The sequence below is a fragment of the Musca vetustissima genome, unplaced genomic scaffold (assembly GCF_032173495.1).
Source record: "Musca vetustissima isolate MV318-11 ecotype Yass unplaced genomic scaffold, APGP_CSIRO_Mvet_v1 utg37697, whole genome shotgun sequence".
NCBI lineage: Eukaryota > Metazoa > Arthropoda > Insecta > Diptera > Muscidae > Musca > Musca vetustissima.
Genome location: NW_026886803.1, coordinates 34,075 through 51,858, shown reverse-complemented (window position 1 = coordinate 51,858; position 17,784 = coordinate 34,075). Strand labels below are relative to the sequence as shown.

Genomic DNA, 17,784 nt, shown 5'->3' with positions numbered 1-17,784 from the left:
AATTTACAAGATTTACACACGCATGTATGAACGTTCTCTACCACAACCAAGTTTGAGTTACACTTTTTTTACCCAACTCAATATCAAAGCTGATGCATGTGGAAAGTTAAACACATGCATGCATGCACACACACACACACTATCTCTCACAATTTACCATCTCACATGTGTGGATAGCCCAAAAGGATACCTTGCAATAAAAAAAAACAACGAAGAGGAAATCATGAATTATTATTGTAGTGGTGGTAATGTTGTTGAGGACAACCAGCAACAATAACAACAACAAAAACCCAACGAGTGGGCTGAAAGCAACAACAATGGTCACACATTTTCACACTCAAAATATAGTGGCTTTTAATTTCGTAACGTAGTCATTGTCCGAAAAACCGAGGTAGAGAGAGATGCAGATGGAGTTACAACACCATGGTGTGTCATCACTTTGAATATGCTTCACTTCATGTTGTAAAATTTATTAACACCCTTATGGTACTTCAACACCTGAAGGTGTGCTGCACAAAAGAAAAAAAAAACAACAACAACGAAGGCAACAAAAATTACAACAATGAATAATAATAGAGAAAAACTTTACGTAATGTTGGATGGGCTTAATTTAGTACGCTGTGCCAAATTTCGTGCAAATCTAAATATATCTAGGGACTTTGGTCCACCATTTACATAAAATCGGACGAAAATATATATGGAAGCTATATATAAATCCGAACCAATTTTCACGAAACATAGCACCAATCATTCTAGACTTAATTTAGTACGCTATGCCAAAATTCGTGCAAATCGAAAGATATTTAGGGACTTTGGTACACCGTTTACCTTAAATCGGACGAAAATATATATGGGAGCTATATCGATATCTGAACCGATTTCCACGAAACATAGCACACATCATTCTAGACGTAATTTAGTACGCTATGCCATAATTCGTGCAAATCGAATGGTTTTCAGGGACTTTGGTGCACCATTTACATAAAATCGGCCGAAAATATATATAGGAGCTGTATATAAATCTTGCCCAATTTTCTATAACTCGTCACACGTCATTCTGGACCTAATTCAATACTCTATGCCAAATTTCGTGAAATCGAAAGGTATATAGAGACTTTGGAGACCCATTTACCTTAAATCGGACAAAAATATATATGGGAGCTATATCGATATCTGAACCGATTTCCACGAATCATAGCACACATCATTCTAGACGTAATTTAGTACGCTATGCCAAATTTCGTACAAATCGAAATATATATAGGGACTTTGGAGCCCCATTTACCTTAGATCGGACGGAAATATATATAGGAGCTGTATATAAATCTTGCTCGATTTTCTATAACTCGTCACACGTCATTCTGGACCTAATTCAGTACTCTATGCCAAATTTCGTGCAAATCGAAAGATATATAGTTAATTTGGTACACCATTTACCTTAAATCGGACAAAAATATATTTGGAGCTATATCTAAATCTGAACCTATTTTAAAGAAATTTGAAACACATCATTCTAGACTTAATTCAGTACGCTATACCAAATTTCGTGCAAATCGAAAGATATATAGGGACTTTGGTGCACCATTTACATTATATCGGACGAAACTATATATATGGAGCTATATCTAAATCTGAACCGATTTTCAGGAAACTTAACACACATCATTCTAGGCCTAATTAATTACGCTGTGCCAATTTTCGTGCAGATCGAAAGATATTTAGGGACTTTGGTGCACAATTTACATAAAATCGGACGAAAATATATATGGGAGCTATATCTAAATCTGAACCGATTTTCAGGAAATGTAACCCACATTATTCTAGACTTAATTCAATGCGCTATGCCAAATTTCGTGAAAATCGAAGGACATATAGGGGCTATAGTGCACCATTTACATTAAATCGGACGAAAATATATATGGGAGCTATATCTAAATCTGAACCAATTTCATCCAATTTCAATAGGGTTCATCCTTGGGCCAAATAAATGAGCTGAAGCAAATTTCATCCAATTCGATTCATAAATTCGACCTGTACTTTGTTTACAATTTAACATGGACAGACCGACGGACGGACATGCATAAATCGAGACAATGGTTCCTTGACTGAATTTCCCTTCTTCCTATTTCGACCATTATTGGATCCACCCAAAGCTTTAGCTTCACCTTTGTCGTTAGGCGCAGAATCGGACTTGGGGACAGAGCCCTCCATACGTTGATTACCCTTATGCGTGACATTTTGCTTCGGGATGTTCTCAATTGTTTTTTCCTGTGCATTCTTACTAGGGTTCGGCTTCGAGCTGGGTTTCAGGCAGAAGTCGGCTTAGCACCATTTTCAGAGACAATGGGCTTCGCCGATTCTTCCACTTTTTACGAGTAGTAGGGTTCGGGAGGAAGATCCTGTCCATTTCGAGTTCAATATGGAGAGCGTGCAGACAGATTCTTTCGAAGTTCCTTACGTATTTCATCTTACACTTGATGAGGGTAAGATGAGATACGTATGAGATGCGGAGATACGGAACAGCACGTTTGTAATGCTTTGCTTCTCTACTTCTCGGGCCTTCCCAACTTTTGAGCCGCTGTCCGTTGCTGGGGTCTCAACAGATTACCCATCGTCGGACATCGCCTCCGTTGCAGATTGCCTCTGAAGCTTGTCGGCGGGTGCCGACACAGGACCTGCTGTAGTCAGACTGGAAGTCGGTCGGTCAACAGGGTCTGCGCTTCCTTCGTTACTACTACAGCAATGCCCCTGTGTATACTTGGCTGGGATACCCCGGCGATCCCCAGCTCACCATCAGTTAGGGTAAGATTCAGTAGCAGTTCCTCCGGAAGCGTATCCCCACATTGCTCTTCCGGTACCAGTCTGTCTAACTGGTCGAAGAGTTTCTTACTTTGCTCCTCTAGACTATCGCGGATAGCGCGTAGAATCCCGTATAGGTCGTCCCCTCCCAGAACTACTGTCCTGTCAGCCAGAGACTGATTTTCATCATTCTTGACATGCTCATTTGCCAAAGGAAAAGCCGGTTCGTCAACGTTTTGGTTTTGAATTGATGCACTTGTTACAGATACAGCTGCTGGTACCAAGGCACCCACACCTAGAACAGCCGGAATCGCTTGATCTCGACGACATGTGGCTTGTGACCTCACCAACGATTGCCGCCGATACTGGGTTATTAACTCCCTGCACCGTAACTTTATTCTGTTTACTTCTTTTACCCATCGTAGTTGATTTATTTAAGGACACTACCCCGATCCATTTTGGTCCACGGCGAATCCGAAGATCCCCAAGGTTTCCACGAAGTGCAGAAAACAGCTGATCTAGGAGACCTAGGTTCGTTTCACTCTGCATATCATGGAGACCCCCTTCCCATCCGCCACCCGGGAAGACGCGCCTAGTAGGAGATTGTTTGCATTTTTTATTTCCCCATCAATTAAGAACCCCTGAAACTACATTGTAAAAATTCCTGCCCATTTCGGACCTTTGAAAAATAGTTTTTTTGAAAATTCACGTCTATTAGGGAAAATAACAATCCACGCCTATTAAAAATATATTTTTTTTTAAATCAACGCCTTTTAAGGACCCTGATAAATATTTACTTGAAAAATCCAAGATTATTGAACCAATTTTTTTTGTAAAAAAACCACGCCCATCGAGGAGCTGAATAATACTTTTTAAACAAATCCACACCTATAGAAGACCCTTAAAATTATATTTTTTAAAAAGTTCACGTCTATTGAGGACCCATAACGGTATTTTTAAAAAATCCATGACTGAGGTCTTTGGAAAAACATTTTTAATAAATCCGCTACTGTCAATTAATATTTTTTTAAATCCGAACTTATGAGGAAAGAGGATTCAGTAAAAAAATTAATTTTTTTATTAACATTACATGGAGACATATAAATTAATATTAAAAACTACCGTCTGTAGGACCCTGTTTATATAATTTTATACCATACATATACTTCTGCCCCACCCAATTTTTTTTTTTTACTCACCATATGCAAAGCGGTTATCGGCCGCACACCTTCACCATTGAATTTATTTGCCTTGAAAACGGTCTGTTTATCCCAATCGGTCCAATAGATGTTATCCTCGAACGTGGTGATGGAGAAGGGATGACGTAAATATTCCGTTGAGTATAAAATCTGGCGACGCTGCGAACCATCATAATTGGCCGAAGAGATGATGTTCAATTTACCATCGACCCAGTAGATGCGTCGTCGCACCAAATCCAAGGTAATGCCATTTGGCCATTTAACATCATAGTTGATGATTGTGGTGCGATGTGAGCCATCCATGCCGGCACGTTCGATTCGTGGTGAGGCACCCCAATCGGACCAGTACATCCAGCTGTAAATTGGAGAAGCAGAAGACGAACAAGAATAATATGAAAAGGAAGAAGGTAGATTATAAGCGAAGAAAAAAGTGGAAATGAAATTGTGTGGTTTATAAGGCGTAGAGTGTAAAATGGCCAGATGGCGAAGAAGAAGAAGAAAATGAATTTTGCAATCTTGAATCCTGAAAATAAACTCCCCAGCATGTGTTACAATTTTAATGTCCTGGGATGGCCAACCAAAAAAAGCATAACAATTTATTGAGATTTTTTTTTATTGTACAGTCGTTTTGCTTTAAAATTGCCTTGTTTTGCTAGGAGTTAGGGAGGGAGGAAAATAGAGATTGGGTTTGGTATCGGCTGAGGTCGTATGCCAACCACTTATTCATCTTCATCACAATGTCAAGTGTCAATCAAACGGATGTGTTGGCTGGGTGGCTGGTGAGCTTTGTCCTTTTCTCTGTTATTGTTGTGGGTATTACTTTATTCACTCCCCCTCCCCCTCTTAATGTCCTTGTGGTTTTTTCTTCTTCATCCATATTATATTGATTATTTGTTTTCATACTCTCGCTCTTTCTCTCTCTCTCTGTGTGTGGTTACTTACCCCTCAATGGGATCCAATGCTATCGACCGTGGTATATCCAATTCATCTTCGATGAGCACTTTACCCATATTACCATCAAAGTTTGTCAGCTCAATGGTACATTTGTGTGTATCGGTGAAGTAGATGTGATTGTAAATCCAATCGACAGCCAAACCATCTGAGGTTACGGTATGCTCCTTGAGTACGACTGTCTTATCACTGCCCTCGTCAATGGGTGCCCTGGAAGTAGAAGACGAGGAATACCAAAAATGAATTAAATGAATTGTGGCCAGACAAAGATTGATATACGACACCCGCACACACAAAAGGACAATGAATAAAAAATTAAGCAATTCTCCGGGTGGCAAGGTAACACACAAAAAAGGATGCATGGATTGCTATGTGTGTGTGAGAGTGTGTGAATGTGTTGTGGGTGTTTATAGATTGATGTTAGAAAATTAACTTAAAACCACATGGAAAGTGGTATTTGTTTGCACAAAAAAAGGATTAGAGAAATTTGTGAGAATGGAATTGACACAAACGTATGTAGAAAAAGGGTCAATGTTCAGGTCAGTGCGAGTCATATAGAAATTTCTCTTGAACCTGGCTACTAAGGACTTTCAAAATTTATTTGAAGGCATATTTAAAGATTACACATTTATAATGGACTCAATAAAACACCCAGCATTTTGAAGGCCACATTTATAATGTAATATAAAAACATATATATTTTTAAAAACAAGGATCCCGAAAAATCCTAGTTAGAACCCTGAGAAATATGTTTTAAAAATTCACGATGTTTTTGAAAACATATTTGTTAATACGCTTTTTTAATGATTTCCTCATCAAATATTAAAAAAAAACAATCAAATCAAGAACATAAATCAATATTTTTTCAAAAAAAAATTTCAAAGACCTCTAAAAAATATTTTATCCGAGACCCTAGTAAATATTTTTTTAATTATGACTTAAAAAGCAACGTTTATCAAGGACCTATAGACTTTTTTTTAAATTTACGCTTATCAAGGATCTCTAGAAGATACATATATATATATATATATATATTTGAAATCCACGCCTTTCAAAGACCATGGAAAATATATTTTTAAAACCCCAACTTCAATTTAAAAATCCATAGACGCAGGTAAATATATTTTTTCAAATCCTCGCCTATCAAGGACGCAGGTAAATATATTTTTTCAAATCCTCGCCTATCAAGGCAAATATTTTTTTAAAAATCCACGCCTATCAAGGACGCAGGAAAATATTTTTTTTCAAATCCTCGCCTATCAAGGACGCAGGAAAATATATTTTTTCAAATCCTCGCCTATCAAGGAAAATAGTTTTGAAAAATCCTTGCCTATCAAATCCACGCCTATCAAGGAAATATTTTTTAAACATCCACGCCTATCAAGGACGCAGGAAAATATTTTTTTTCAAATCCTCGCCTATCAAGGAAAATATTTTTTTCAAATCCTCGCCTATCAAGGAAAATATTTTTTAAAAATCCACGCCTATCAAGAAAAATTTTTTTAAAAATCCACGCCTATCAAGGACGCAGAAAATATATGTTTTCAAATCCTCGCCTATCAAGGAAAATATTTTTTTAAAAATCCACGCCAATCAAGGACGCTGGAAAATATATTTTTTTAAATCCTCGCCTATCAAGGAAAGTATTTTTTTTTAAATCCACGACTATCAAGGACGCAGGAAAATATATTTTTTAAAAATCCACGCCTATCAAGGATGCAGGAAAATATATTTCTTTTTCAAATCCTCGCCTATCAAGGACGCTCGAAAATATTTTTTAAAAAATCCACGCCTATCAAGGACGCTCGAAAATATTTTTTAAAAATCCACGCCTATTAAGGACGCAGGAAAATATATTTTTTTAAATCCTCGCCTATCAAGGAAAATGTTTTTTAAAAATCCACGCCTATCAAGGATGCAGGAAAATATATTTTTTCAAATCCACGCCTTTCAAGAAAAATATTTTTTAAAAATCCACGTCTATCAAGGATGCAGGAAATTATTTTTTTTCAAATCCTCGCCTATCAAGAAAAATATTTTTTTTTCAAATCCTCGCCCATCAAGGACGCATGAAAATTGATCTTTTCAAATCCTCGCCTATCAAGGACGCAGGAAAATATATTTTTTCAAATCCTCGCCTATCATGGAAAATATTTGTTAAAAATCCACGCCTATGAAGGGCGCAGGAAAATATATTTTTTTTCAATCCTCGCCTATCAAGGACCATGGAAATTTTTTTTAAATCCACGAGTATTAAGGACATTGGAAAAAATAAAAGAATTACATTTATCAAGGACCTTTATATTTTTTTACAAATCAACGGATAAGCGTAGACAGGCTTTAATATGTTTTAATTGTGACTTAAAAATCAAAATAAAAAATATTTTTTTAGTTTTCGCTTACAAGCATGGTTTGCTTGTCAAGGACTCCACACCAATCAAGGACTCTGGAAATATATTTTTAAAACTCCACGCCAATCAAGGACCCTTGAGAAAATATTTTTTTTTTCAAAAATTCACGACCTTTAAGGGCTATAGGAAAATTTTTGTTAATAATTTCAAGCCTATTAGGGACAAAATCATGTTTTACTTTTAAATCCAATCCGATGGATTTTTAAAATAACAAGCGGAATAGTAAAACATATTACATTATATTAAAAATCCATTATCCGACCCTCTGAATATTAAAACCATCCCCAATTGTATTTTTTGGGGGAGACTTTAATTAAATTACAACAACAACTAAACGTTTGTAATTATCAAAAAAGCCACAAAAAAGTCCTGGCTGGATTGCAAACAAATTTAAAGGGTCGACTTCCAGCTGTTTAGTTGGGCGCCACACTAAACAACCCTCCCTCCGAATAAATACAAATAAGTTAATTTAAAAATATCTACCCTCAACGAAGTTTTTTTTTGGCGTGCTGGAAATTTCAATTAAAACCCAACCATGTGGACCACCTAGTGGTTTCCATGGGGAAAAACAAAAATGTCATCAACCATAATCAAGAGAACTTTTTTTTACATTTCAGGTAGTACTGATATAAGTTCAACAATAGACCATATGTGGCGGATGGGATGTTGATATGACAGGCATACGGAAATCTCATTTAATCCAGTTAGCAATGAACATGGAAGTGTGTATGTGCGGAACATTACAACAAATGTGGGGAGAGCTTAACTAAGCCAGGGTGGTCTTTCATTCAATTCCCGCCCAACACACTCACACACATAAACAGAAACACACCCACACATTTATTATGCACAAACCTCATTGGCATTTCAAATTTTGTGGATTTTTAAACAGTACCCCGCAGCACCTCCAAAAACCCTAAATACTCACTTGTAAATGCTTTGTGTGGTCACATCACTCCAAAAGATCATTCCCGTGCGGAAAACGAAATCCAAAGCTGTCGCTGATTTTGTATTATTCACAATCGATGTCATTTCCATGTGATCCAAAGCAATTTTCCGTATATCATGACGACGTGCCAACAGCAATGAGGCATGACCCTCGGTGGCCTTACAACGGGTGTGATTGCGTGGGTCACGCATATACCCATCGATACATTCACATTTATAGCCGCCAATTTCATTAATGCAGACTTGGGAACAGGCACCGGGATTTTCGGCGCACTCGTCGATGTCCACACAGGTTTTGTTGTTAATTAATTTATAGCTGCGAAACAAGAGAGAGAGAGAGAGAAATGGGTAAACAGGGAGCAAAATAAAGTTAGGTAATTTGTATGTGGTTTTTCTACAATTTAAAAATTTAATTCAGCTCAGCTGAATATGTTTTCCCAAAAGAAAATCTGTCATTCAACTGCGATGAATGGGGTTTCCAATGGGAAATCTTCAATTCAGCCTGACTGAATAGTGATTTCTATAGAAAATCTTCAATGCAGCCTGGCTGAATAGTGATTTCTATAGAAAATCTTCAATTCAGCCTGGCTGAATAGTGATTTCTATAGGAAATCTTCAATTCAGCCTGGCTGAATAGTGATTTCTATAGGAAATCTTCAATTCAGCCTGGCTGAATAGTGATTTCTATAGGAAATCTTCAATTTAGCCTAGCTGAATAGTGATTTCTATAGGAAATCTTCAATTCAGCCTGGCTGAATAGTGATTTCGATAGGGAATCTTCAATTCAGCCTAGCTGAATAGTGATTTCTATAGGAAATCTTCAATTCAGCCTGGCTGAATAGTGATTTCGATAGGGAATCTTCAATTCAGCCTGGCTGAATAGTGATTTCTATAGGAAATCTTCAATTCAGCCTGGCTGAATAGTGATTTCTATAGGAAATCTTCAATTCAGCCTGGCTGAATAGTGATTTCTATAGGAAATCTTCAATTCAGCCTGGCTGAATAGTGATTTCTATAGGAAATCTTCAATTCAGCCTGGCTGAATAGAGATTTCTGTAGGAAATCTTCAATTTAGCTTGGCTGAATAATATTTGGCATGGAAAATTTTCAATTCAGCATGGCTGAATAGGCGTTTTTTGTTTTGTCTTACCCCGTTTCACATTCACATCGATAGCCAATCGGTTGATCCACACACTTATGCATACAGCCACCATTGTCCAGGGCACACTCATTAATACCACACTTATTGGCCGGTTCATCTTCACCATCGGGGCAATCCTTGCGTTTGTCACAAACCTTGGTCAAGGGAATACATTGTCCACCACCACAATCGAAGTGCGTTACTGAATCGCATACGGTTTGCTTACGAATGCCTGAAGCAAGGGAAAACAAAACCAATAATAGAAAGGAAATTAGAATTTGATGTAATTTCATTGAGCTTTACGAAGCAGGAGAAAAAAGAATTTGAATTTGGACTTACCGCAATTAAGCTCATCACTTTTGTCGGCACAATCATTTTGTCCATTACATGTCAGATGACCAGCAATGCAGGAACGATCGCTGCACTGGAATTGATCGGGACGACATGTACGATTTTTACAATTACTTTGGACCTCATCATCGCCATCGGGACAGTCACGTTCGCCGTCGCACAACCAGCTGGAATGTAGACAGGTAATGCGATCCTTACATTGGAATTCGTGGGGCAGGCAGGGTACCTTGGTGTTGGTTACATTTTTACAACCCTGCAAAATGGGGGAAAAGAAATCAAATGATGAGTAAATATAGGAAAACAATTGTAAAGCTATCCTGATTTAAAGGGGATGATAAATTGGTTTGGATCTGAGTCGTTTTGGTACACTCCAATCCAAAAAACAAAAAAATCCATTATGACAAAAATTCCTCTCAATCAAACCATTTGAATACCAAACACGTATAAATTCCCAAAACTCTGCGGAAAACAAAAACATATCCAACCAACCAGCATCCGGAATCTAAAACTTCAACTCCAAAAAAATGAAACAGAAAAACTTTTCCACTGCATTGATGTGCCACAAAAGTCCGCAAGTAATCTAAGCAATCAACATGTGCATCTACCGGCTGGATGTCCGTGCGGCCACTCACTTCGATTCATTGAAAAAACATTTCATTTGTTATGGTCTTGAGCTGAATGGTCTTGAAACTGCTGTTCCATGGTTTTGTTGCAACAACTTTGGGGATTAATTACAACATGAATTAAAACTGGTCGGGATGACCGTTTTATTTTTTCTCCTCTTTACTAAAAATTCCGATCCGATCCCATCAATGTCAAAGTTGAGTGTTTTGTTAGCTTCCCAAAGGCAAAGAAAAGCAATATAAAGTAACGGGAGTAGTGATATAAGACTTGAAGTAGCGCTATAAGCCACATGGAATTCTTAAATTTATTTAGGAAATCTTCAATTCAGCCTGGCTGAATAGTGATTTCTATAGGAAATCTTCAATTCAGCCTGGCTGAATAGTGATTTCTATAGGAAATCTTCAATTCAGCCTGGCTGAATAGTGATTTCTATAGAAAATCTTCAATTCAGCCTGGCTGAATAGTGATTTCTATAGAAAATCTTCAATTCAGCCTGGCTGAATAGTGATTTCTACAGGAAATCTTCAATTCAGCCTGGCTGAATAGTGATTTCTATAGGAAATCTTCAATTCAGCCTGGCTGAAATCTTCAATTCAGCCTGGCTGAAATCTTCAATTCAGCCTGGCTGAAATCTTCAATTCAGCCTGGCTGAAATCTTTAATTCAGCCTGGCTTAATAGTGATTTCTATAGGAAATCTTCAATTCAGCCTGGCTGAATAGGAAATTTGCAATTCAAGTCTTTATAGACGGATTGTAGGCCGTAGGAAGTTCTTATAGAGACTAAAGCTGAGGTAATCTTCACATATAAGGTGAACTTCTGTAGGACAATATAGACGATCTGAATTTCAGGAAGTATTTATAGAGCTGTAGATAAGGAAGTTTCTCTGGACGATCTGAACTTCAGGAAGTCCTTATAGATGCTAAAGTCCAGGTACTCGTCACAGACGAGACGAAATGCTATATGTCTTTATAGACCAGGACGTTTTCATAGACGAAATAAAGCCGATCTGGGAATTTCGACAGCGCTTCGGAAGGTCAAAAGTTTTTTTTTAGAATAGCTAAAAGATTAGGAGAGCTTTCAGAGAAACTATAGGACCAGGGAGATTTTGTAGGTAAGAGTATGTATGGGAAAGCTAAAAATCCGGTGATTATATACAGTTGAGCTGTAAACTCTGGGAGTCTTACGGGGAAGGAAATTTCCGTGGATATCTTTCTAGGAGTTTCTATAGCTCTTCGGGGAGTCAAAGAGCCGATTTAGTTTAGAGGGTCTGAAGAGGAACTGAACTTTGGGTGAGTTTAAGACCATATGAGTATGAGAAGTTTCTATAGATGAGCTGTGTGGTCGTGGTATCCCTATAAATGATCCACACGACCAGACAGCATCATTAGATGAGCCATTGGACCAGAGAATTTCTACAGGCGAACTATAGAAATAAAACAAGAATTTCTATGGACAATCAGGCCGGGTGGACAAGAGAGTCTATATAGACAAGATAAGGGCTCGTCTACGTGGCCGAGCTATATGTCTACGTGGCCAGTGAGTCTATTTCTGTGGAGAAACTTATGGTTCTGTGAATATATTTCTATGGAGAAGCTGACTGTTTAGTGATCTACAGGCGGGTCAGGGTGCGTAAATACGAACTGAAGGCAGGTCAGTGTGTCTGTATTGCTCAAGGATAGGCCAATGGAATTGGCCAATCTCATTTTTAATGTATTCTTTTTCGGTTCGCTGACCAAAAGGGTAAATCGTTCATTGGTAGTTCAGTTAATTCCGTCGATAAACGTGCAGATCTAGGTGAACGATCGGAACAAAAGAAATTGAGCGATAGAGAGTAAAAAGGAACGATTGGAGCAAAAGGAAAAAAATGGACGCAAGAATCGGACTTAATACCAACTGTTCCATTTGCCGAATAGTTCCTTTGAACTAGTGCATTCCGGAACAAACCAACTCTACAAGCCAGGTCTCTCCTTGTTACATACTAAACGTGAAGTCGAATATACCTTTCCTTTACCAAATACGACTCACTTTACTGTCATTGGCGTGTCATCTAAACTTCTTTAAATTGGGAAGTTCGCTTTGTTTTCTATTTCCCAGAATTCGATCCCGTTATTCACCCTTTTATTGTTTTGTCTAGAAACACTTTCGCTCAGTGGCAGTTTAAAATAGCCGCCATTCGGTATTGTGTCCTGATTCACATTTTACAAGACTTTGACAGCATTGACAGGCTGTAAGGAGGTCGGTCGGATTGTTGGCTACCAGGCACCTAGACATTGGTCGTTAACTTAGTTCTGTTTTGTCTAAAACATTGTGTTTTACTATAATTTTCTCACATTCACACTTCGCCTCGGTGTCCTTTGGATGAAGTATTTCCTAGAATTTAGTTTTTTCTTCTCCTTTTGCTTTCTCTCTCCCTGTGTTTTTGTTTTGTTTTTCTTCCTCCCAAATTGATTCACACAAATGATTGTCCATTGCAGTAGAAATTACAGTTAATTTGTTTTGAGATGAACATAGCATAGGGGGCTAAGTAGAATGCGTGTTTTCCTCAGAAAAATAATGTGGGGGAATAGAGGGGAAATTGAGGAGAGTACCGAAGGGAACTTGAACTGCAATACGAGAGATATTTATATTAAATTATTTGAAGCCCATATCCTTATATAGACCTCTATTAGAAATTCGAAGTCTAAAAAATTCCACCGTATGGGTACAAGGATGGCAGTTTTTCTGTTCCCTATTATTTTACCTTTTTTTTGCGGAATTTGCTATACCTTAGTGACTTATATAGAGCTAATAAAAAAATATTCCGACTGAAAAAGATGTAATCAAACACTACACCGATTTTAAATTGAAAAATTCTTCATACCACCCTGAAACATCAAAACAAGTGTTCTTGTTCCCATTTAAGCAAAAAAGGACGAAAAAAAAGAATTCTCCTCTGATACCCTCATTGGTTTAGCCATCTCAAATACCTCACGAACTACATACACAATACATGTAGTATTCCGCACACACTCACCCAATATCATATTCATTTCCCTGGAAGCCTTTGCCGAGGAAGCAAAAAGAGCCTCTGGGAAATGTCCAATAAAACAATCTTCACTATGACGTTACTGGCCTCATATCCTCGTCCTGCCAAGCTAGCAACCAAACTATAGCATTGCCAATACTTTTCATACGAATTCAAATATCCCAAAAGCATTGAACATAAAGTGTACTTTGTTGTTGTTGTTGCTATTTTCTTTCTTTACTTTGTCGGAAAAAACTGAGTTTATAAAATAATCAGAAAAAATGAAAAAACATCGGGATGATGGTTGCAGATTTTTGTTCTTTCAAGGCTAGTTATAAGTGAAGGAAATGCTAAATATTTATATGAAAAAATTGGAGAATGGAGAGTTAAAAATATTTTCAAAATTGGAAGACCATAGTTAGCTTCCTCGCCTCATCTTGGCTCTCTTTTCCATTGAGAATACCGGGAAAGGAAACCCAATACCAAAAGACAAGTATAATCCTTGGATGCTAGGGAGTTTTTATAGATAAACTGAAGGATCAGAAGTCTTTGTCTATGGGATTTTTATGGACATTTTACAAGCGAACTGATGTTCCAGCAATTTTTTTCGACCATCTTAAAGTTTAGAAGGTTTAAAACTTATAATATTCCTTACAGCTGAACGAGCTGAGGAGGCATGAGATCTATACAGAAGAGCTGAAAGGCGGGGAGTCGTGAAGAGCCAAGGTAATGAAGTAAAAAATTCCGGATAGGCGCTTTGAAAAGCCATGATATATTTTTCTAACTACTGAAGGGCCAGGGCATTTGTGTAGACAGTCTACAAATTACGAATGAGCTGAGGGGTTAAAAATAATAAATGCGCGATCAGAAGGCTTAGCGGGTCATTATAGATATACTAGAGGCTGGGGTGTTCTTTAAAAAAAACGGGTGTCCTTATATATATTCACCATATGACGTGCTGACGGAGCAGATTGTCTTTGCAGATGGGTTGAAATCTTTACCGAGGACCTAAAGCTCCGGCATATTTTTATACCTGCTGAAGGACCTGGGAATTTTTGCAGACGAGCTGAAGTGGCAGCTAATGAATGAGCTGAGAGATATAAAAGAATATATGGGAGACTAGAAGGCCTAGCGGGTCATTAAAGATATACCACAAACTGGGGTGTCCAAGCGCCGATAAAGGTCAGAAAATCTCAAAAGTTGAGATGGAGCCAGATAGTCTTTATAAGCAAGTGGATGGACCAAAAAGTCGGTGTAGACAAAACGCGAATCTTGATCAGGAAGTTGAGGAGTATTGTCTGAATATCTGCAGCAAGGAATATTTCCAGCAAGGAATATTTCTATATCAGATAAAGGAATTTTGGCAGATGAGAGTCGTAATTAATGAGCTAAGAGGTTTACAGGAATATATGTGCGATCAGAAGACCTAGCGGGTCATTAAAGATATACCAGAGAGGATGTCCAGGATGTCCTTAGATAAACTCACCAACTGGGGTGTCCTTAGATAAACTCACTATATGGCGTGCTGAAGAATCATGTTGCCTTCATTGATGGGCAGAAATCTTAACCGTGGATCTGAAGTTCCTGTAAAGGCCTGGACATCTTAAGAGCTGAGATGGATGCGGTCAAAAAGTCGGTACAGGCACACAGCCAGTCTTGAGAGGGAAGTTTGGGAGTATTGAACTTTTTATTGAATTTATGGGTTAAAATGGCTTTATGGGTGTTCAGAAGCCCATGAGCGTCATTGCATATGAACTAGATGCTAGGGAGTCTTTGTAAACGTTGTGTCCAATGCCATTGAATCAATTTAGACAAATTTTAGTCGCAATGAATTCTCTATAGGCGAACTGAAAGGTCAGGGAATATTTATATAGGAAAATAGAATATCCATTGAATCTCTGAAGACAAGCTCGATCATGTAGTCTTTCCAAATGGTTGGAGGTCAGAGAAGAATTCAAAATGGAGGTAAACTAGTATTTGAGGGTGATCTGAAGCGGTGGGAAGTCGTTATTAACAAGTTGAAGGACGAAGGACAGCAAAGAAAAATTAATCTTCCAAGAAAGCCCAGGGAAAGAGCTATAAGACCAGTAGCCTTTATTGACGACATGACGTTTGGAAATCTTTAACGACGTGAAAGGGGCCCAAAAACTTGCATAGCGATCGGAATTGCAATAGGCAGAAGGAGGGACTAGAGGCCTGAGTGCCCTTATAAACCAAAGAAAAGCCTCATAGGCAAGCAGAAATCACATTGAATCCTGCCACACAGATTTTAGGGTAGAATGGATTTTCTATGGGCAAACTGTAATGCTGGGGAAGCAGAATTTCCATAGAATCTCTCAAACTGAAGGACTATGGAGTCTTTACAAATGGCTGGAAGTAAAAAAGAGAGTCCCTATTGGAAAGTTGAAAGACAAGGGAATCTCTACAAACGAACACCAAGAAAAATGAGAATGTCCAAGGGTGTTATAGACCTGGGCCATGAAATCTTTATGAATAGTGGTAAAGGATATTCAATATCAATCGAAAAGAGGCAAAGAGTCTTGTTGGGAATGGTTTTACAAACGAACTGATAGCATATATAAACCAAGAGAAGTGTGGGTGATATATTTGATGAAGAGCCATTGAATCTTGTGGTCAAACTAGGACGTCTGTACAGCAGGACAAAATGTTAGGGAGGCTTTTATGAGGATCACAAGGGCTAAAGAGCCATACAGTCATATGCGAAGTTTTAATATCCTTCGTCAAGAGCTTTTATGGAAGAGCTGAGTGTCTGACAGGGTATTTACATACGTACGGGGGTCTTTACAAACGAACAGAAGGACCAGGGCCAGGTCGAGGTAACCAGTGGCCTATGTACACCTTTCAGGTCTTGAGTTTTTGATCATCTTCAAATATTCCTAAGCTTCAGTACGTTTTAAAACATTCCTTGCGCCTCAGCTCGTCTTTAAAGATAGTATTTAGCTATCGAATAAAGACGCCCTACATCATGGCAGTACTGTTTACCTTCAGCTGATGTGTAGAGATTCTCTCAGTTCCTCCCAGCGATTTTCACTTGAAAATTTAAAGGGGCATTCTTGAATTAGTGTATGTTAGAAAGCCAAAATTCATTATTTATTGAAACCGCAATAGGGGTGGGGTCCCCTTAATCTCGTCTATGAAGACTCCTTTCGGCTCATCTACCAAATTTATTCATGAAAATAAATTTCGCCGTAATGTATGCTTTAAAATTTTCGTTATTCTTTAAAAACTACAAACTACCAATTTGTTTGTGGACCACAAATTTTGTATGCCACAACAGCAGCAGCAACAACAACAAGAAAACAATATAACACTGACCAAATGGAACAAAATAAGTTTTGATGCTTTGCTTGGGGTTTTTCCAGAGTTGGTGGGTTTGCTGGTGGTGGTGTCTTTATATTCTGGCCACATAAATCTTAGTGGTTATTTTGTGAGAAACTTTTATGCAATTTTAAATGGCATGGTTTTTGTATGTGTATTTTTTATATTCCATTTTCTCTATTTTCCATTGCATACTTATAGGAGAAGTGGTAACGAAAACTGCAAAAAATATTCCTTGCATATTTTGTGGATAGTCCACAACAAAATGGCCAAAAAGTCTTGGAATTTTGTTGATGATATATAACGGGGAGGGTTTTTGTTTTTTGGGTTCACTTTCCAGAGCAGAGCTCAACTGAAATGAGAGCGGGGGGGAGGGGGAGGCATAAATAGATTGTTTGTCTTAGCCTTAGTGAAGGGAATTGTTTTTTAAATAGCTTGTGACGGGGAAGCTTTATTATGTTTGTTGGCTTGTATCCCCGGCACTGAGTGCAAGGAAAGAAAGAGAGCCCAAACACAAAACAAAAGCTAGTCAGTCGCTCAGGCAGTCAGTAATGCATAAATTATGGACTTCCATTGCCAGTTGTGTGGATAGTTTTGTTTTTGTCTGTCTGTCTGTCTGTCTGTCGTTGTTGTTGTCGTTTCGTTTTCCCGGGGATTTCATTTGACCATTTTTGTAGTTCCTTCATTTGCCTTTGTTTAGGGAAATTATTTTTGTTTTCAGTTTCTCCGCAATTGTAATTTAATCGTGGGCGTTTATTGTCAGCGTGTGAGCGAGCGAGTGATCCAAAATAAAAGGGAGACGAAGTAAATGCATTTACCACTGTGGTTTATTGTTTGAAATTGTGTTGTTGCTGTTCTGCGTGTTTTTTTTTCTGTGATAATACTTTGGTAAATATTTATGACAACCATAAATGATGACGATGATGATTACTTGTGTTATTATTTAATTATTAATGGTAAATAATTGTTGAAATATCCTTTGTTAAGGGGAGCTAAATGGGTAAGGATTAAAAGGA

General features: G+C 37.9%; 1 protein-coding gene across 1 annotated transcript in view; it reads right to left on the bottom strand.

Moving 5' to 3' along the window:
- LOC133334280 (very low-density lipoprotein receptor-like) overlaps window positions 1-17,784 on the bottom strand; it is a gene marked incomplete at its 3' end in the record, with an annotated part of 45,180 nt that overhangs the window by 13,924 nt on the left and 13,472 nt on the right. Inside the window, exons 3-7 of the mRNA XM_061542570.1 lie at window positions 9,789-10,053; window positions 9,459-9,681; window positions 8,289-8,624; window positions 4,941-5,159; window positions 3,999-4,353 (exon numbers count right to left, since the gene is read on the bottom strand). Of these exons, the coding sequence (XP_061398554.1) occupies window positions 3,999-4,353; window positions 4,941-5,159; window positions 8,289-8,624; window positions 9,459-9,681; window positions 9,789-10,053 (1,398 nt within the window). The remainder of the gene's footprint in view (window positions 1-3,998; window positions 4,354-4,940; window positions 5,160-8,288; window positions 8,625-9,458; window positions 9,682-9,788; window positions 10,054-17,784) is intronic.